Raw genomic sequence first — 22172 nt, 5'->3', positions numbered from 1 at the left:
TTCCCCCGTTTTTTTTTTTTTTTATTCTCTTCATGATCACATCCACATGAATCAAGACAAATACATAGTACAGAAGCGTGAGCTTCAAATTTTTACTCTCAAATGTTCCTCACAGAAAATAAGTCCTTTTGCTTATGGGCTCACCCTTTGTGTGCTAAAGGTGAGACTGAAGAAATCTCTCACTTCCCTTCAGCTGCTGAGATGAGATGATGTCTACACAACAGCTTTCCTCTCCCAATAGCTTTCCTCTCCAATTCCAAATGGTGCCTTAACCTTTAAGTCACCTATAAATGCTTCCAACTCTCTTAAAATGTGGGTTTGTTACTCAGCTTCTGCTCACCCAAAAATACCAGGTCAGAATTTGGGTCAGGGCTTGCAGTTTGACCAGTGTCATGTAGATGTGAAAATCAGGCAGGATGCATGTCCAGGAACAGCTCCTGAACATACTTGGTTCACATGAAAGGCACTCAGTCATATAGCTACAACCACCCTCCTTCTCACAAAGTGAAATACTTATTGAATTAAGTTTCATTCCAAGTAAATTGATGTTTCACATCCATCTTGGAGCTGTGAATTTGGCACAGGTATTAGAATCATTTTCATATATGTGCTTTTTCATATATGTTTCCATTTGGAGGGGTTGTCAGCAATTTACAGAGGAAAAGGAACAGAAAGTGATTTGTTAGTCTTGCATTGTCACTGAGTCATAGTGTTTAATTCAAGAGCTCTGCTCCACAATTTATGTGTCTATTTGCGTAAACACTGGCAATTCTGAAAGCATAACTGTGACGTTTAATCATCAGGCACACTTTGAAATAATTCTGGGACAGTTTTAGGCAAGACAGAGCCAGCTCTGCCGTAAGTCTGTTGTTCTTACATACGAGATAGGGCAGCCAAAGGCTTGAGGAGTGATGAGCTGGTCAGTGAACTCTGCATGGTGTATGAAACAGCTGCCATCCAGCTCTGTGTGGCCAAACACTGCTTCCTTGATTGCTTCCTTCTGTGTAGAGACTGCAGGGGAAGACAATAAATGTATTTTAAAAACCTGCAATGGAAGGTTTGAGAGTAACCAAGCAACAAAGGTAATATGTATTAAAAATGTAGGATACAAAAGGAGAAGGCAGCAAGAATTCTTCAACTATAACTTAAAGGCTGGGAAAGCTGGGACTGTTCAGCATGGAGCAGAGATGGCTCAGGGAGGTGTTGCCAGTTAGTTTATACACATACCTGATAGGAGGGAAAGAAGATGAGAGAGCCAGGCTCTTCTCAGTAGTGCGCAGTGGCAGAACAAGAGGCAGTGGACACAAATTAAAATATTTGAAATTCCATCTGGATGTAAAAAAAAAAAAAAAAAAAAAAAAAAAAAACCACTTTTTAAAAAAATTATTTTTATTTTTTATTTTTATTTTTATTCACTGGAGGTGTGGTGAAACAATGGAGGAGGTTACCCAGAAATGTTCTGGAGTTTTCATCCTGGGCAACCTACTCTAGCTGACTCTGCTTGAGCTGGGACATTGGACTAGGTGATCTCAGGAGGTTTCTTCCAAATTAGTGATTCTGTAAATGTGAGCTTTACTCCTAAGTACACAGTGTTTGGAAGCAGTCTGCGTTTGGTTACAAAATTTTCATAAGGGAGGATGCTGAGACCTCAAAAGATTACTAACATTGCATTTAGCAGTGCATTTTCTTCTTTTATCTGTGAACAGGGAGAAAATACTTTTGAAATATTCAGAATAAACAATTTGATGTATTTACCTCATATAAAATATGCAGTTAGCAATAGTCATGCAAAACAGTTTAGGTTACCACAAAATTCTGTGTAAGCATCCTTAGGAGCCTGTTCAACTGTTGACAGATCTTCTTCTTCTCTCTCTCATTTGGCAATAGCATTTCTGAGTGTGCATCTGCAGAAAGGACATTAATCCTTTCTTGTTACCATGTGAGGTAGCGTATATCTCAGTCCCTCTGGATCCTCTCTCATGTGCACTCATGCACATGCTTTCTACTTCTCTCTGTCCCATCTCTTGAGGACTCAGATGCACTTCTCATTTAAAAGACAAGCTGTCCACTGTGGTTCATTTGTGGTATGCTGATGCTGTCCCTGAAGCATCTCAAATGTTGCTGATTAATAATATGTACTCCTTTTCAGAGGAGTTGACAACACTGTCTCTTCACCCTTGGGAAGGCAATAATATCCTCAGCTACTTGGCATTTTCAACTCATTTTGCACCAGTTGTTTGGATTTCAGAATAACGTGGAACAACACCATGTTGGCACAGGGCAGTGTCACATTGCCTGCTGCATCCATGGAAAGAAATAGGCATGCTGAGGATCTCTAGATAACCACAAGTCTTAGGTAAGTGTTTTTTGGGGGGCAGTCTGTAATAGGTAGAAGCACTAGTATGCCATTGTAAAGGAAAGGGCTAGTAAATATGTACCTCTGAGATGGTGCGCTTCACTTGCAATCACAAGCTTATTTGAATTTTAATTTCTGTGTTTTAACAGAGCTCTGCTGTCTATTCATGGGCCAGTAGTATCTCAGGAAGAAGACAGCAAATTAAAGAATGGGTCAATACAGATGTTTTTCCAAGGGCAGAGATGGAGTGCAGGTGTTTACTGCCTTGCCTACTTGGTTGAGTCCTCCAGAACAATTAAAGCAACCAAAATAGGTTTGAACAGGAAAGTAATTGCAGTAGCCAGAGAAAAGATGGAGTAAGAGTTTTTGTTTACTCTTAAAGGAAAAATATGAATGCTGTACTTCCCTGATATACTTCTATGTATCTCCAACAAGTGCCTTTTTACTTTAACCTTTCAGGAGAACTTTGTCTTGCTCTTCAATCCTCCCTCTAACCAAATGAAGGATGAGAAAATGAGTGGGGTTTGTTGACCTCTCTGACAATGGCCGCCTAACAAAGTAGGTCATGTTAGGAGCTGTTTGATGCTTCAGTGTTTTTTCCTAATAGAGGTCATCAAGGAGAGTGAAGCATTTCAATTGTTGGAATGAGTCAGGGAGTTTCAGCTTCATCCAGCCATTATGGAATCCTGCTTCTGGTCCCTTTATTCTGCTCTTTAAGTGCATTTTCCCTTTATATTTCTTCAGGTGCATTAACTCCAGTGGCATCTTCCGTATACAATCTGTTGGTGGTTCCACAGCTGAGATAGGTAGTTCTTTCAGGTGATGGTTTTCATTAGTGCATACATAGCAGCTGGGGACCTGGTTTGCCTGTTAGTATGCATTTAGTAGTTAATAGCAGCATCTAATCTAAGATGCTGCCATGACAACCTGTATGTTGTGCTTTGTATGAAGGTGTGCAAGGAATTGGGAAGGGACAAGGAGGCTATGCCAACAGTGCTGCACCCTTTAGTTCAGTGAATACATGTTGAACTGGTCAGTGCTAATGATTAGGAGGTCTGGGCAGGGGGAAGAAGCATGAAACAGCTCCCATAACATCCCCAGTAAGAACATGCTCACAGTGGCTGTGCCCAAGGTATGCCTCTAGCTTGTCAGTTCACATAGGTCAAAACTGATTTGGAACAACGCCCTTTCCACAGAGTTCTGCAGCAATGGTCCAGGCTCCATCACAAAAGACTTCTTGTGATATATTTTGAAATTCTGTTACATATGTTATAAATTACAGCTGTATAATTATTATTATATGAATTACAACTGCAATTTAGAATGATATAGAGAAATTAACTATTCATGGAGCTCTATATTGCTTTACCAATCATTTTCACTAATAGATATTTCTTTTTCTGCTCAAAGAAGGCCATCCAATTGGGTGATACGAATTCTTTAGTATGATGCAGTATGTACCATTTGCTAGATAATTTTAGACAATGAGCATTTAAAGAAAATAAAGCATGTTCCTGTGTAGATAGTTGGTGAATTAAAAAGTGACTGTATTCTTCAAATAAAATACTTGTCTAGAAACTGTTAAATCCAACTCTAATCAAACTGTTCAGTCTTGTTATAACTCAGTACCAGACAGTAATTGCATTCGGTGATGTTAGTAGTTACTGCAAGCAAATTTGCCAGAAGAGAAATTAGTGTATTTGTTGTAATGTGTATGTGGAGGGAGGAAGAGTTAATGCACTAGAATATTGAAAACAGTAATTTGATGTTTTCAAACCATAGTAATTAGAAAATATTTGTCTTAAATAGTACTGTAGCTTCTCCCTGATTTCTTTTAGAAGAAGAAATGGTTTATTGAACACCAAGAAGTATCTTAGTTTTAGTTCCATGTGTACACATATATACAGAAACTACTTAGAGAAAAATAATGCAACTAACACTGGTAAGTCAGATGACAGAAAGCAAGCAAATACAACAGACTCCACTGTCTGCTTCACCTTCATTCTCCTTTCTTAATGGGTTTGTGATGTGAGGGGCATTTTTGATTACATGCCTGTATATAGTTATGGCCACTCAGTCTGTTTCCTGCTGTCTCTCAGTGCCTAGATTGATAAGAGATACTATCTCCACTAGTTTTCTGATTCGCTGTTTCCTTCCCTAGCTTCTTTCACCCAGAAGACATAGTTGTTGATCTAATGTCAGATGGAGCAGCCCATACTGACAGGAGTGATTTGCCCACTACTACCAGCCCCTGGTCTCGCAGTCAAGCTATGATTCAGTTGACTGGCACAACTGTCCCTTGCACAATACACGCATCGTGTGCCAAACATTGAACTTCTTTGCTGTCCCTCACCATTGCTGCAATTAACAAATATGACCTTTCTAAGTGCTTGACTTAAAAGATACTCAACTTTTGGATCACATGTGTATTGGCAGCATATGATAAAGAATTTCATTAATATGTTCTGTATCTGTACTATTGTATTATTTTTGGATGTACCTCTGGACATAACTTCCTTTCTGTGCCAGAGAATGCTTTCTAATGTCATAGTTTGTTCTATCACCTAAGGAAGTGTAGAAGTAAACTTAGGTAAGCTGCATACTAAAATGTATTTCTCAAAACCAACCTTTCTCATTAATAATACTTAAAAGTGTACAAATAAGAGAATTAGTCTAGGAAAAGCAAAGCAATTACTTGACTCTTTAAAGTGTAGTGTGCATTATTAAGGTATAACATGCAAATCAGATATAACTTACAATAAAACACAGCAAGAAATGATTCTGTGAAACTGTCTCTCTATATTTTTGCTAACAACTTCTGATAACGCACACTCATATTTCTCAGAATAGCTGATATTTTTTCTTTAGCATAGTGCAATGAAATGAGTTTGTTGCTAATGCTCAGTGTTATTAACCTTACTGTAAGAGGGACTAACAGCATCAGCGCCTTTCAGTCTTTCTCCTCACACCTTTTAAAGCTCACAGAACTGAATGCAGCTCGCATTCTCTTGTTTGCTCCTGAAAGATGTACAGAAAGCATCTATTCATGTAGCCATAACCTGAGGCAAACAAAGAAATTCCCCAGCTGACTTTTGTGACAAAAACAAACAAACAAACAAACAAAACATCAGCCTAAGCAACAAACAACAAAACATGTTGGGAACATACTAATTTTTCCAAAAAGAAAGGTGATTTGTCTAGTCTGTGATATTTGCCCTGCACAGTTGGCTTCTGCCCCCCAGCTCTCTGCCCCTGGACTGGTACCTCACTACAGTGTTGCAGTGCCTCTCCTGCTCTGGGCCAGCTTGTGCTAAATGCTCCTGGCTGTTTGCAGGTCTCCCAGCAGTGGGGTAGGACTAAGGTGCCCTGCTGAATGGCGTCATCTGCCATCATCTACTGCTGCATGCTATCTGCCTTAGTGACCAGGGACTGCAAGTACCTCTCTTGCACTGTTCCTAGCTACTGTATCCAGGCTCAGCTGAACACAGTATTGTCCAACATACCAGAGAAGAATATATTGAAATGGAAAATGAAGTGCTTCACTAAAATTGGGGCACACGGTCACTCTACTAAAAATATTTTGAATAGTTAGAATTTGAAATAAGAACAGTCAAAGAATCTGATGTATGAAGGGAGTTGTATTTCACATCAGTAACCCTAAAGTCTAGGACACTATCCCAAAATAACTCGTCCAGACCTTTTGCGACTCATCAGAATAAACAGGATGGGCTCTGCAGAATACCTGGAAGTGAAGCGGAGCTGGGGGGAGTAGAGCTAGGCAGGAAGAATTGTGCAGATCCAAACTCACACATCTAATTTTATTTTACTGAAAATAAACCCTTGGTTTACATGTGTACTCTACAGATTGCCCCTTCTAAAGTGATCAGTACTACTTTTGTGCACTTTCTCAGGGAAATCATGTGCTGTTTACTGCACTTGTTATTATTAAGATAATGTTCAGTATACTCAAAGGATATTTGATTTTTGCCATAGTGTGAAAGAAGAGATGATTTTGATTTTAAAATAACTAGGTTTTTGAGCTTCTTATCCAAGTAAATGGTTATTTTAATTGTAAAACATATGAATGCTTCTTTTATTTGTCTAATATTTTACTAATAAATGCAAACCTATAGATGCTGTGCATACTGTACATGGGGAGGACAAGAACTGCAATGCAGCTACCTCTGAGGAGGCAGCAACCAGCAAGACACATATTGTGGGGAACACGCTTGAAGTAAGTGCTATATACCCATAGGCAACAGGTGAGGTTTTGGCTTTCATGTCTATATGAAGTACTTGATAACCTCTGTTATTACAGCATCTGGATAGCATATGCTTATTGTATTTTTTGGTGTCACAGGACACCTGTGAAATTTTTAAACCTCATTTTATTAAAGATGACCTCAAACTTGTTGGCAGCAGTGACCCTACTGTGTACAGTGCTGATTGCAGCAGCACCAAAACAATAGTACATCTTTGGCTATAGTGTTTTGTCTAGGGTCACTCTGGGGTAACTGCTGATAACCTTAGGGGCAAACACAGGCTGCATGTAGAGATTACAGCAGCCTACAATGCTGCAGTTTTATCCCAGGTATCAGGCTACCACATCTGCACCCACAGTGAGGACCTGGCTCTCTTTTCTGCCTGATGCTATTTCTTGCAGGCTCCCCTGAGTCCTTCTGATGCCACTGGTCCTCAGGGCAAAGGGGATATTAATGAGAGATAATGCAGCAGGTAAGGTGAATTATTTCCACCTGAGAGGTGCTGGTTCCTGAAAGGCCTCTGGAAACCAGAGCATTCAGATATCCAGTTTGGAAAGGTTATTTTAGAAATAATTATGGAAAGTAAGGATTTCTCCAATAATACATAAATAAATAAAAAGATCTATAGCTGAGATGAAAACTGTTATTTTTTTATCATGAAGGCTTCCTCTCAGTAATAATGCTTTGGTCAAAGGTATTCAGATGACTAAGGCACAAGTGTGGATTTTTTTGAGACAGAGTGGTGCTGGTACAGCTGTTGCAGAAGGCCAAAGGGCTGAGGAGGGATAGCTGGGATCTGAGCTGGAGCTCTGTGGTTTTGGGAAGTTGAGAGCATGTTGTACAGTTGGTGGTTAGACCACTAGCCTCTTCCCGTGGGCTACTAAAGTGCGTGTATCGGGTAGGCCTGAGAAATGATACCAAGCCTTGGTGTGAACAAGGTCATGTGTACAAGGAGAGTGTGTCTTTAACGCATCAGTGAGCACCTGAATGTTACCCTTGATCTGCAGTGACAATTTAGCAAGGAATTGCCTTGAGCTTTAGGATGTGCAAAGCTTCAGTTCTAGTATGCACATCTAAAAGTCACTTTATAAAAGAGAAACTTTCTTTTCTGGAACTTGCTTCTGGTAGGTATTTTCCCATTAGTTTGAATTTACTTCTCTCTCCTTTATTATCAAGACATGAAGAGTACCCCTAGGACTGGTTGTAGGGATTTTGCTACCATTGACAAATGACACTCTACATATGTTCCCATATATCTGCTATTCATTTTGTCACATTAATCTTCTGCTATGGTTAATTCCCCCTTGCAAAGCTAGCCTCTTTCATGATAGGTTGCTGCCTGATTGTGATGGTTTATTGCTTATCAGCTGTGAAATAGCTGTTAAAAAATAAACCAGGGTATTCCTTTTCTCCCATAACCCTAGCAAGAAGAAAGTTTGCCTGGTTATGTATTTGATGGCACTACACAAAGCAGTTTTTCTGTAGTTGCAGATCTCTTTTTTTTTTTCAGCCCTTCTGATCCTAATGTTTGAAGCAAGACAGAATGAGCCAAAACTGTGCTAACCATCATAACATCCTCTCACAAATAATTTGGGTTCTTCCAGTATATTCCCATTTTTCTACAATAATGCCCAAAACATAAGGATACTTCTAGGGCGTTAATTCCCATCAGACTCATTGTTACCCATTGTCTACTACTACTTGCCACGTCAGAGAGATTTTATGTTCTTGCTGTGTGTGAATTACTGGCATCCATGCCGGGAAGCTGGCATGCAACCAGCAGATAAGTGTTACGAAAAATTGGCAAGAAGCCTCACTCAGAAGCTCAGTGCTTCTTGTGAAGACTAACTAAAGTTTTGTAAAATAGGCAGACTGATCTTTATATTTTTTCTTGCTTTTCCTTTTTTTTTTTTTTTAATGTCTCAGCTGCCTTTCCATTTATTAGACTTAATATCAAATCTTGATTTTCTTTTGCAAGTTATGTATCTTTTTCAAAATGGTGTTTAATGAGCATCTCACTTTATCATGATCTGTGATGCAAAAAATCAAATCCCCTCCACTCCACATAACTTCTATAGTATATACCAACAGTTTTACCATGTGAGAAAGGTTTTTGTCAGAAGCTTTATGGCTAAAAAGCATAGCAGAAAAACTAAAATGCACAGAGACAAAGTGTCTCACCTATTATATATTTTTTCACTTCGGAAAAATTATTATAACTTTATAGTGGTGTACTGATATACAGACTCGAAGTTGCTATCTCTGGTCAGGACTGCTCCATTAATTTAAATTTACTGTGAAGTACCTCAAGTGAGGTTTTGGCCTCTAATGTCATAGAAAAAAATTGTTGCCCAGATAAGGAGTGCTTGAGTGTACAGATTAAATATTGCTTTTTATCCTTCTCTCAGTGCTAAATGATAAGCATTTCTCACTCCATAGCTACCTGACATGTACATTTGTCCAGACAGCAAAAAGGTACAGTGACAATTTGAAGAGTTTTTTCAAGGTTTGGACCTTGTAGTTAATCTGTTGAGTTAGCCTTGTGTGATAGATATGAGACTTATCCCATCTCATCCTGTGGGGAGTGATGGTGGCTGGCTTTATTCTTAATGTGTGGCTGGGGATTTGCTGTGTAGAAGTTGAAACAGATAAATAGCAATGCTTGAAAACAAATGTGAACTTTTCCATGTGTGAATTACTTCCCAGAGGAAAATATCTCTCCCAGCTGTAGCTGTAGATTAGAGTGATGATGGAGAATAAGCCTCATCTCCTGTAAGAAAATACAGCTAGTAGACAGGGAAGATTTTGCTGGAATAAACCCAGAGTGCACAATATTAAGATGGCAGAAGATTTCTTGAGCAGTTGCTTCTTAAGATGTTTTCCTGTACTACTAATTGCAACCAGCTACACTTCTTCTTTCAAGGTAGAAAGTTTTGAATTAATTAAGCCTTTTTTGCTGTTTTTTGTTATATCATTTAACAACCTCCCATGTCTACTGCTTGGTGGCCTAAGGGGTTTCTTGTATTTGTGATAACAGCATAGCCAAAGTAGTTTGTGTGGATCGGATTCTATTGCTCTGTCTGAAATTGAGAAGCAAAACTCGAAAGCAGACTTGTCCCTTTTTACCACTGCTGCCCATGGGTATGTAACCCTGAAAGGCAGTTGGACCTCTTCAAGTCATGCTTAGTTACCAAAGTGAAACTCAAGAATCGGTCAAAGATTGGCTCTTTCTGAGCACCAGCAGAGTGAATTCATCCAGCAAGACTATTTCCGCCCCCCCCACCCTTTTTTTTGTGACAGCAACAAAACAAGGAAAGAACGGAGGAGATGCTCCCTCCTGCACTGGAGCACAGCTTTGCTAACATTTTCTGTTGCTCAGTGTGATGGCTATTTGTAAGGCAGTGTGTTCTGGAGAGAATTAAAGTAGGGCATGACACCTGTGACTAAATGGATCCATTCTGCACCAAGGAGAATCATACTGGTTGTAAGGGCTGTCTGTGGAACGGTGCTAGGAGGGCAGGTCCCTCCTCTAGTAGGCTCAGATACTCAGGATTTGACCCTCAGGTATGTGTGAAAAAGGCTCAGCAACAAACAGTAACTACTGAAAACTCAAAGAACAAATCAGTTAACACAAAAGAATAACTGAGATAAGCTGACATTCTCCTCAGGTGAGCTGGTTTTGCCTTCAAGTTTCAAATTCACGTAGAGCAAAATGAATTGTTGTTGCTTTGTCCAGCCTGGGGCTCTGTGTTTCCAGCTTTTCTCTATGTATACTGAGCTGACAGAGTAGGACTTTTTTGGAAACCCTGGTTCTTCTGCCCTCTTTCTGCCCTCGTGCTGGACCCAAAACCCTGTCTTACTCTTCTGTGATGAAGTTGTTTTGACTTCTCTTTGCCAGTGACTGAGGGTGGTTTCTACTGTTTGTCAGGCTTCCTACTGTGCTACAAAGGGGAATGTTATATTGTATATTTGCACTGATGACAATGTTCTTCCTAATTGCTGTTATTTTAGAACTTCATCTAACCATTCCAGTTCTGATTATTAAACTTCTTTGTCTCCATACAATCTCATGGCAGCAGATTCTTCAATTTAATTATATGTTGTTTCAAAGATTTCTTTCAGTAAAATTCATGGCGAGATGTATGTTGCCAATACTATAGTTTGTGTTTAGTATACAAGACAAGACGGTTTAGTTTCTTGAGGGCACTGTTTGTTTTCTGTAAGTGTGTTTCTCTCCCACATAGGGCAGAGTGACACAAAGCTAAATCAGAAGTGGCTAAGTTGCAATGTTGGAAAGTCAAAGCTTAGTCATGAAACTGTATTATAACTCATACACTGAGGGAGGCCACACTGAGATTCTAGGGATGGTCTTCGGTTAAACATTTCCTGGCCCTTAAATTCATAATTTGAAAAATTTAATTTTATTTTAATGCAGTTACTTTTTTAGTTTCATCAGCAGGCTTTTGTGTGTGTGTGTTGAAGAGAACAAAATATCTGAAGGCCCATCCTGAGGCCCATCTGTCCCATCTGCCTATCCTTTTCTGTCTTGCCTAGCAGGTCCCAGCTCTTTCCCAGTTCCTTGTCAAAGCCATTTCCCCTTTGTACACATGCTGATTCCTGCTGTGTATCTGGATACAGCCAGTCCCTGTCTCCTGTCCTCCCTCAGTGCTTTCTTTTGGTCACCGTCACCTCCGTTCTCCTCCACACATCAGGAAGTGACTGAAGGAGATGCTGCTAGTTGCCTTCTCCCCACTTCAGTCTTTTTCTTCATTTCCTGACTCCCAGCCCCAGAGATATTTCTCTGTTCACCATTAAACACCATCCACAGCCCCCTTTTCCCAGCCTGATTCTTGTCTTGGCTGTGGCCATCCATCCACCTGTCAAATCCTTATATTTCCAATTTAGAGATCAGAATGTCATTTGGGACTGTGTCAAAAGCTTTACGGAAGTCCAGGTAGATGACATCAATCAGTCGTTCCTTGTCAACTGATGCAGTCACTCCACCACAGGAAGCCACCATTTTGCCTACTTCTGAGTTGTAGAGTAAATCCATTGATTTGCAAGACCCTGTTCAGTACTGTTTAAAGCAGTACTTAACTTAGAGATGCTTTTTCTTCTGGTTGTGCATGTGTAAAATAGAAGCAGCACTTTCACAAAGGTCCTTGTCACATTTGTATGGAAATATATGGACCACTTTTCATGAATTTTGGATTTCAGTCAGATTTTCAGTCTATAAGTTCATTCTATAAAAACAACACAGTGATCTAGAAGTGTGTCTCCCTTTATTTGTGTACAATGCTTAACATGGACAAGAGTTAGTGCATACAAGATACTTCTCCTGTTTAAGGTTTCCCATGCATGTTGGGGAAATGGCACTTCTGTTTATGCACTTTTTTTTTTCATTTTTTTTTCCCCATTATTTATTTATTTATTTCCTTCAGGCTATATCTCTGTTTGGGAGTTTATTTGAATTAAGGCTTCAGATGGGGTTGTATGAAACAAATGGTGTGAGCAATATTTTAAAATGGACTGGAATTAGGCTCTTTATCTCAAATGACTCACTGGACTTCACAATACTGTTGTGATTGCTAATGTCTAACATTTATATGAAAAAAAAAAAAACAAACAACCAGTCACTGAAAGAGTGAAGCTAATAAAGTTGTGAATGATTTTTTTCTCCCTGATCTCCTTAATCCACCCTTTACACTTAACCCATCGTTGCAGGAAGTAGACTTTCAACTCACCAGAAACCATTAAAAATGAGCACTAATATTATTGTCATGTTGAATGGGTAGATTTCTATAATAAGAGATTAATTCCATATTCAGAATGGAAACTCCATTACAGTGAGTACAAGACTGAATAGAGTTTATAATAAGTAAGTAAAACATTATACAACATTATGGTTGTACGCCCATTTCTGCACTCAGTATCCTTCTGGCTGGATGGACTTCCCTATAAATACATCTCCTTTCTTCCTCTTCCAGTGTCTGCACATATATTTGCTTTGCAGTTATGGGAACAGATATCTCAGCTGCATTGTCTATTCTACAACTGTGGCTGTGACAGAAAAAAATCCTTCTTCTTTATCTCCTGTCTGGCATATTGTTATCATTATTATAATAATAATTATTATTACTACTACTATTAATAGAGTTAATATCATGGTAGAAGCAAGGATTTTTAATCACTGACCTATATATTGATCTTGCCCAAAGGGATAGGGAAAGAGACAAAAGACAAAATAATGTAAAAAAGAAGGTTATGGTGGAATGGGATGTTATGCTGTTTACTATTTTTGATTCATAAAAATACAAGTATGTCTCTAAGGATTTGTCTCAGATGAAAACTATTCCAAAATAATAGAGTGTCAATGCTCATCAGTGATATTTTCATGTACAGAAAATAAAAAGAATCCTTGCCTACTTTATGAGTGGTTGTGTAACATTTTACTGGATCCAAAAAATTGTCAGAGTTTGAGAATGATACCACATTGTTTTGCTTTTTATTACAACTCATATACACTTCCTTTGTGGTACAGTGTCTTATACAATATTTATGCACCATATGCATTTGAAATGAACAAACAATTATTCAAATTTTCTATATGCTACATTGAAAATACAAACCATTTAAAATACTGTTAAAAATAATGGGAGCTGTTCTATAATTGCAGTTGTCATCTGGAGATTAAGCTCATATTTGCTCTGTAATACACATTATAATATTTTGCATAGTGTTACTGGTGGTATAATAGTTGTCATCATAGATACAATGTAGTAAATTTTTCAATGTATAGTGTTCTGTAAAGAAACCAGACTTCTGATACATTGTCAAAGAGCTTTTCTTTCCAGTCACTAGTAATTAATGAAACAGGTTAGATCATTTTGTATAAAATTCTGGTATCACATGTTATACATTTGGATGGGTAACACAGAAAAGGAAAAGCAAACTCGGGGCAAATAATCAGTGAAGTGATTGACTTTAATAAATAATTAACTTAGTCTGTGAATACTAGATCAGTGCAATTCATGTTCACTTTTAATGCCATTTGAAATAAGTTGAATTATCAAAATGAAGATGGAACTGAAAATCATTATTTTATACTAATTTTGGCTGGAAACATGTTGAAATCTTCTCTTTGAGTGATACCCAGCTCAAAAAAAAAACACAGGGGAAAAACTGTGAAAAAACTTCTGAGGCCTTTTGTCTGAAATATTTCCCAGCAAATACGTAAATTATAGGGTTAATGCAACTGTTGGTGATAGCCAGAGTAGAACTAAACTGCTCGCCAAAGTTGAGCAGTTCTTCCCAGAAACAGCCTTTGACCACTTCCATCTGGAATAATACATCAAGGAACGAAAAAAGATGGCATGGAGTCCAGCACAAAAGAAACATCAGCACCACTAAGAAGATCAGCCTGGTGGCCTTCGTGTCTTTGTGGTTCTTGCAATATTGTGTCCTGAGTGCTCTTCGTTCCCTTGTGTGTTCTTGTAGGGAGCAAATGGTAGAGAAATTGAAGAAGATGATTGCTATAGATGGCAATGCAAACCCCACTGTGCTGAATACCAGGCGCTCGGCTGTTGCCCACAATGGGTCGGGGAAGTCTAAAATGCATGCTGAGATATTCCACTGGGGAAAGTGTTTCACAGTCCGAAATGTAAAGATTGGGATGCTTACAAGGATCCCAAAGAACCAGGTAAGCAAGCAGATCCCTTTGGCCATGGTTTTGTTCCGTATCCTTCCGTGTGTCAAGGTATGAACAAAAGTCAAATAGCGATCCATGCTGACTGCCACTAGCAAGTAAATGCTGGTATACATGTTTAGGCGAACGGATGCACTGGTGCTACGACAAAAGAAATTGCCAAATGGCCAGTTAAACTTGTTTCTGACATTCTCTGCCCAGAAAGGGAGGCATGTGAGGAAGATAAAGTCAGCAACAGCTAGGTTCATAAGGTATATATCAGCTGTCTTCAGGGGGCCCTTGCACAGTGAGTAAACGACAAGAACAAGCAAATTTCCAAGCATTCCGATAACACAGATGGCGTTGATGTACTTGGGTACTAAGTAGTAAACGATTTCCCACCAGTCATTCAAGTCTGGGCAGCTAGTTAAGTTGCTCTTGTTTTCACTCTGGTTTGAGAAGGAAACATTCAGTTGACTTTCAGCCATTTTTCAAAATTCTGAAATGAACAGAAGAACATCTTTAAAGCAAGAGAAAAGGACTACAAAAAAGAGCCATAACATTCTAAAAGTTGTCTCCTATTGATTGTGTAACAGACATTTAACTGCTGGAAATTCTTTATTAGTGCTTATTGATTGTATAGGCTAGATCAATCCATGATTCTTGTGGGCAATGGTGAGAAATATTCACAAATTGATAACAATGGAAATTCCTCTACATCCCGTGAAAGTTCCTCTCTTTGTTGCCTCTGTTCAAGGTTGCAGAGAGGAAGGCATGTACCAGTTTAGTGTAAGTAACTCTGTATGTCTCCTCCAGGCTGGTGAAAGCAACAGAAATAGCAGAATTCCAGCTCCCTGAGAGTAGGGACAGTCATGCTGGTGACATGATGCAAGGCTTGCAACTTGTCCTGCCCTTTCTCATACTCTTTTGTGTGCTATGTATAACTTTAGCAGGATGGTGCCAGTTTTGCCATGTCTGGGACTGCTAATCACAGTCTGTGTGTGTAACTTGTTTGGTTAAAATTACATTCTCTTCTTCTCTGTCAGTTCCTCCATCCCAGACTTTGGGATTAAAATTACTGCTAGATTAGACATTTTTTTTTTGCCCTCAAATGTCAGCAGTTGTAATAATAAAACACTGACTTCTCCTACACCATGTGCTCAAAATCCTACCTGGAGGGAATGCCTCTGCAGCTCCAAATTCAGTGTGCTTCTCCTGTCTAAACAGAGGCAGCTCCAGTTCAAAAAATTCCACCTGAATTCAGCTGGAGAGAGAGACAACCCCAGACACCAAAGCATTTAGTGTTTCATAACATTGGAAATACATCTGCTTCTTTGTGGTAATGGTAACTCAGTGTGAGATTGCGCAGGAATGAGAGCATGGATAAAACATTATACCCCTGTGAAGCTCCACCAAATTACCAGCACTGCCTCCTACAGGGACTTTATTCTCCCAGTGTTGTCATGCACGACCAAATTACCTGGATCTTGTCTATTACAGGCATTGACTCTTAGAATTGTTTCAGTAGGTAAGAGATTACTGAGTCTGTGGCGACATCTTACATTTCTGTATTTCATATGCAAGGCAAGTGTGTCAGTCATAAAAAAAGAACCATTAAAAAAAAAAAAACACAACACAATATTTTGCAATCAGTTGCCCTGAATGTTACCTTCCTCTTACAGCTATGTGTTTGCTCTTTCAGTTTTTACACCAAAGAGATAGCTAAGGATAGAGCTTCTGAAAAGAGCGTTTAAGGTCAGGGTTTGTCTCTTTTACATATATCTACAGCCTCAATGATGTCTGTCTGAGCAGTTTGCAGTACATATCTCTGTGGTGGAGAAAGGAATTAAAAGAGTACTAATATTCCACTTCATACGAATCAGTACCTAACGCACAGACCATTTTTCATTACTGTAGAATTAAGCACACAGTCAAGTTTTATTTGAGTTCATAACCATGCTCAAGCTGGCAGGCTTGTCAGGGGGCTGGGCTGCAATTCAAACTAGCACAGCTCCATGGCTTTACACACCTTCCCTCACAGCAGTCAGAGTTCACTGAGTTCACCAACCATCTCATGCAATCTAAGATAATTTGTGAGGATCTATAACTGCAAAGAGGGTGCATAGAGTAAATGAATGAATGACCAGCATCAAGGAAGCAGAAGTCTAACCTTTGTCATAGCAGGAGACTGACTATGGTGGGAGAGTAATAGAAGAAAATCTGTAGCATTGTATATCAAAAATACATGTCAAGAGCAATGTAGAAAGACACCAGTTAAACATTTCCTTTTGTAAATTGAATTATTACTATTACTAAATATAGAGGAGAAAGACATGTTTGTTTTCCTTGCTTGCCCATTTCCTGATATTTTCTTGCTATCAGTCGGTTTGTCAGACAGGTTGTGCACTTCATATGGCACATGTGGGCTAGAGTCCCAAATTCATCCATGGTGGGCTAAATTAAAAACTTTGGGAATATTTGCTTGTCATTGCAACTGAGATTTTAGCCACAGCTAAATCTGACTTGTTCAGGTAGCAATTGTGCATGAAGTTTCTGTAGAGCTTGTGTTACTGGGATAAATTTCTTCAAAGTCTACTAGCTAAAGCCCTAGTGCTACCACAAGCTACAAGCCACATGAACTTATAGCTCCAGATTTATTCTTGAGAGAAAATGCAATTCATTTGCAATTGCTTAATTAATTTCTTCTTCAAAGGCAATTTTCTTTTGTGTTTTGAAGTATTTAAAGCTGATTTAAAGCTGATTGACAAGTAGCCACAAGAATGGTTTTCAGTTTATAGCCTTAATGCATTCCAGTATTCCTGCTTTTATGCAAATAATGACATATTTTTTTTCTACTTTGAACTAATTTCAGATTAGTTTCCATGTTCTTTGACTATATTACCACTATTACTATTAATAAATAATTCCTAGTTAGGATCATGTCTTCTGGAAACCTTTGAGTTCTGGAAACAATTTTAAAAGCAAAGATAACTTTGAAAGAGAAAATTCTGCAATCAGATAAGTATATTCAGCTATACAGAGATTCAAGGAGTGAAACAACATATTTTTACAGCTTAGGAGGACCTTCAAAGTTAGCTGCACAATGAAAGAGAAAGGGGAACTCTTACTAGACATAACAGAACCAAGAGCACAGAAGAATATATATATTTTTTTAATAGAAAAGCATTTGAAAGACTTTTAGTAAAGATAAAACATTAAAAACAGATAGAAATACCTTGTCCTTGTGTTTCTTGGAAGTGTAGGTGAAGCTTCAAATTCAGGAAAAGTTGGCAAATAGCAGTACAGTGATTACCGAGAGAATTCAAAGATACATCCTGAGGCAGGACTGAGTGCTGTCGTGCTGTCTGAGTGTTTTGTTGGCCAAGCATGTTGTGTATGATAAAATTTGGCAGAAAGCCTTAGGATTTTTTTTTTTCCCTAAATGTCAGCTGAGGTAATTTTCAAGGCATGTGAGATATTTCATTCTTGCGAAACTATATAAGCCATATGCCTTGGATTTTGTGTTCATGTAACCATAAATGAAAATTTTACCGACCTGTAGGCTGGTGGCAGTTAAAAGTTCCTTTGTGTGATTAACTATGTCTGCAACAATAGCAATTTTATCAACAGCTCCAAACCACCCTCTCAGTGCCAACCCAAACAAAGCCAAACTTTTCACTAAGTTTTCAGTGTGGTGGGAGCTCCTTCTTTGGCCAGCCCCAGGGAGGGAAGGTGGCACTGCATACGTGATGGGTTGTGCCAAGGAGCTGGGGTCAGAGCAGAGGAGGTATTCGGGAAAGGATGCTGAAACTTGAAGCCACTAAATCTTTCCTCTGTTTTTGAAAACTGATGTCCTTTGCACTCCACTATTGCTGATTATCACATGAGTTTCTGTGAATGTTACTTTTCAGGAGTGCATGATGATGGCTATATTTTATCAGGCATGTACCCATATAGAATGTGCATTTTGTGTGATCACCTCAGTCTTTGTAGCCTGAGACTAATTGTTTATAAACTTATTTTTATGCATTTCATTTTAATTGTCCTCTGATTAGAGCAATATTAAAAATAATGAAAAAAACAACAAGAAAAAAAGAAGATATATATTGGTATATCAATGTATCAGATTTTTAAATACAAAATCTCTCTTAAGTACATATGTGTATAAAATAGGTATTTTCAACTTCTTTTTAAAGAGCAGTGAGAAATTATGAGGGCACTGGAGTGTTAATTACTTATATGAAAGCATTCTTCCCATTGGCTATCTACCTAACAAATGCACCATCTCTCTGAATTCTTACTCTTTGTGTCCTTTCTTGTTTGATGAGTTAAAATGAAAGACCATGAAGGCTGCGCTATGATATCTTATGAACTTCCCTGTTGTCATAAAAAATACTTTGATGCCAACTCTCTTTTTATTCATTAAGAATATACAATGTTAGGGTAAAATTGACAGAATCTTTCTGTCAATTTTCTGATTGAAAACCATAACAATGAAGGAAATTCTAAAATAAAAAAAAACAAACACACACACACAAAAAAAATAATTTGAAGATTTAAAGGATATAAATATTTTATTTAAATAGCATCTTATTTCAACATGTATTTATTTTACTAAATAAATGAAGCAGTATAAAAATATATCTCAAATGAAGCTATATACTTCACTTCTGTCAAAATATTTTTTTAGGCATCTTGATTAAAACTTTTGTTTTGGTGAAGACCTGAAACACATTCTTATTTTTTTATTTTTTTAATTACTTGGCCTAAGGAGCCCTAATAACCAACAGGAGATCAGTCTTTAAACATTGCAACCCCTTCTGACTCAGTAAGGTAAGTGCAATAGAAGAGGAGATCTTCGTCACAGACTTTCCATAATTTCTTCTTTGCTTACACTAGTGGATTTTTGTTTAGATTATTTTTTTTTCATAAAGAAGAACATTTGAGCAATAACAAGAAGTCTGGAATTGAGCCTTGCTTGGACTTAACTCTATAAAAGCAGCCAACATTCAAATTTTCTCATAGACTGAATAGCAGCTGCATCTCAAATCTAAATGATAAAAATCATTGTCTTACTAAACTCATCATTCCAAAATGGGATCAAAGTATTATACATTTGGTGGAAATTGTGAAATGAATAGGCTCTAATACAGCTCTCAGTTCTTAAACATCTTAGAAAAAGTCCATATAAGTGGTATCTTTACAAAAAGAGTGGATTTAATTTTTTATTTCTTTGTGACTTGTGTCTTCATTTCAACCCGTGAAAAGCATATAATGGTTTTGTAACATTTTACACTTTACACAGAAATAGTGGACTGCAAGTGAAAGAAACATGAAGGATCTGTTTCTGTATACAGAATTAAAAATTAAATAAAAATTAATTTGTATGCATAATTAAAATATATTAATCTATTGTTGCCTTCAACTTGTGATATTCAGGGTGCATTAGTTTATGTTTTAAGCTTATATGATCTTCAGCCATTCCATTTGTGCTGACTTCCCTACAAAAAATCCCTAATTGGGCCTCTCTGATCAGAACGATTAAAAAAATACATTGATGAAGGCAGAGGTAAGACTGGTTGCTCAGTTAGTACACACATTACAGAGTAGAGAAGTGGCAGAAGTACAAAAGGTCTCCAGGGTTCTGGCTCTTGGTTCAACAATTCAGCCATTAAAATCCTCTTCCTCATAGCACAATTGGAGCCTTTAATTATCTGAACAGATTATCTTTTTTGGGACAATTTGGTTTAGCACTTTGATTTTCTTTATTGAAGTGGCTTGTGTATCAATATAGTCATCTTCTATGAATGATCATTTATTCTGGAACAGAAGAGAAGTTCTGTGATGTGACCTTGTGATCTTGGTTTAGTTTGACTAGATTTATTTACGTGTACTACAGACAGTGGTTTGTAGCCACTTAAACTAATGGCATGGTGATTTACAATTACTAATAAACTGATCCTGCCAACATCACATAACAGTTATAATCAAGCCCTACTATGCTACTATGTACAGCTTACAGAGGGTGAAACAGCAAAATATGGAAGGTGCAAGTACAATCTGGGAACCTACAATGTACTGACCAAGGAACAGAAGGAAAGGATGATCCGATGGCTAACACAAACAGCTAAAGAATTTGGGAGAGCTGAACTGAGTTCCTGACTTCTCAACAAAGTGCCTCCTTAACAGCAACTTTGTCCTACCCACAACAAGCATCATCTGCTTATGCCAACTCTTTTTAAGACTGTTAATTATTCTTTTCAGGTGAAGTCAATAATCCACTTGAAAAGGTCAGTAAAAAGACGATAATTATTCTTGCCCATACCTGGGATGAAGCAGTGCTGGACCTAGGCCCAGGCTGGGGATGAGTGGTTTGTGAGCAGCTTGGCAAAAAGGGGCCAGGGACTGCAGTGAGCCTGGCATGAGCCAGCAGTGTGCCCTGGCAGCTGAGGGAGCAACCTGCATTTTGGGGGATGTTAAGCCCAGTGTAGCCAGCTGCTCCAAGGAGGTGATTCTCCTGCTATACTTAGCATTGGTGTGGCCTTACTTTGTATGTTGTGTGTGGTTCTGGGCTATGCAATATGAAAAGGATATTATGGTCCTTGAGAGTGTTGTTGCTCCCTGCAGATCCCCAAGGAGGGGAAGCGCAGAGGGAGGCACCACTCTCTGCTCCCAGCACACAGTGTGGTAGGGAATGGCACAGAGCTGTGCCATGGGAGGGTCAGACATGCCTTGACCATGAGCGTGGTCAGACAGTGGGACAGGCTTCCTAGGGAGGCTGTTGGTGCCCTGTGCCTGTCAGTGCTCAAGAGGCATTTGGACAGTGCCCTCAGTAATGTGCTTGAACTTTTGGTTAGCCCTGCAGTGGTCAGGCAGCTGGACCAGATGATCTTTGAAGGTCCCTTCCCCAGCTGAACAATTCCATACAATTCCATCCCGGAAACGCCAATGGGGTGTTGAGGTAGCTGCTGTTCCTCTGGCAATGGTCCCCAGCCACCTCTATCAGACTGAATGTAGAGTTATCTGTTTGCATGACTGAAGTCTAAATGAAAGAGTTGGCAGCCTCAGGTAAGAGGGAAGACAGACAGTGGGAGGCGGGCAGGGTAAAGAAGAGTAAAAAGTGAAGTAGTAACAATTTGATATTCCTAGCTCTGAGGTCCTGAGGATAAAGTCTGCCCTTGTTTTCCCAGGAACGTGCCTCACATTTTCCCTGGTTTCTGTGAGAATGGGACAGAGCAAAGTGTGCAAGTGTGACCATAAACTGCCAGTAGTTAAGATATAGCTTGGACATTACATTGGACGTTCATTTCTAGGGTGTTTTTATTTCTTTTTTGGTTATCTGCATAAATGATAGATGCCAATGCTACACAGTGTGTCATCACTCTAGAAAGTGGCAACCTGGAAATCAACATTATGCATTCTACAATCTGCAGAGCTTGGTGTAAGGAATTTTCTTTGTTGCTAATATCAGTTTGCTTTGATAGCAGAGCAAAGGTTTTAGGCAGACGGCCCACCCTACAGACAGCTATGGAGGGCACCTGTAGGTTCTTGTGTACCCCAGGTCCTCACAAAGAAAAGGAGTATCTGCTGTTTCATGGGAGCTTAGGCTACCAGAGTGCAGAGAAAAGCTAGTGAAATTATTTCAATGTTCTTAGCTGCCTTAATTCAGATTTTAACTTCCAAGTGTATTGAAGGTGTTCAGCACCATGCAGACATGGGCCCTGAATAGAAAGCTGACCCCAAACTTTGAAAGTAACTAAAATTCTTTTGTTTTAACTCACTTTCTGTTGGTACAACAGGAAGTGAAGGAAAGTGTCTGTAACAGTTGTGCTTCTTAGAAGTCTTTCCTGAGTAAAAGGACTCAGGCTGG

At 38.7% G+C, this 22172-nt stretch overlaps 1 protein-coding gene across 2 annotated transcripts; it reads right to left on the bottom strand.

Annotated features, from left to right (window-relative positions):
* Positions 1 to 13087: 13087 nt before the first annotated feature.
* BDKRB1 (bradykinin receptor B1) lies at positions 13088 to 17710 on the bottom strand. Of its 2 annotated transcripts, XM_084520713.1 has the most exons (3): positions 17538 to 17652; positions 15475 to 15566; positions 13088 to 14801 (listed from the first exon to the last, which is right to left on the bottom strand). In XM_084520713.1, exon 3 carries the CDS (start codon positions 14788 to 14790, stop codon positions 13720 to 13722), a length of 1071 nt encoding a protein of 356 aa, XP_084376839.1. In that variant the 5' UTR covers positions 14791 to 14801; positions 15475 to 15566; positions 17538 to 17652; the 3' UTR covers positions 13088 to 13719. The 2 variants fall into 2 exon arrangements, with proteins under 2 accessions (XP_084376839.1, XP_084376838.1); XM_084520712.1 differs by lacking the exon at positions 15475 to 15566 and having other exon boundaries at positions 17538 to 17710.
* Between the last annotated feature and the right edge of the window lie 4462 nt (positions 17711 to 22172).

The sequence above is a fragment of the Aythya ferina genome, assembly GCF_964211825.1.
Source record: "Aythya ferina genome assembly, chromosome: 5".
In the NCBI taxonomy this organism is placed as follows: Eukaryota; Metazoa; Chordata; class Aves; order Anseriformes; family Anatidae; genus Aythya; species Aythya ferina.
This window is presented reverse-complemented; position numbering and strand designations above follow the sequence as displayed.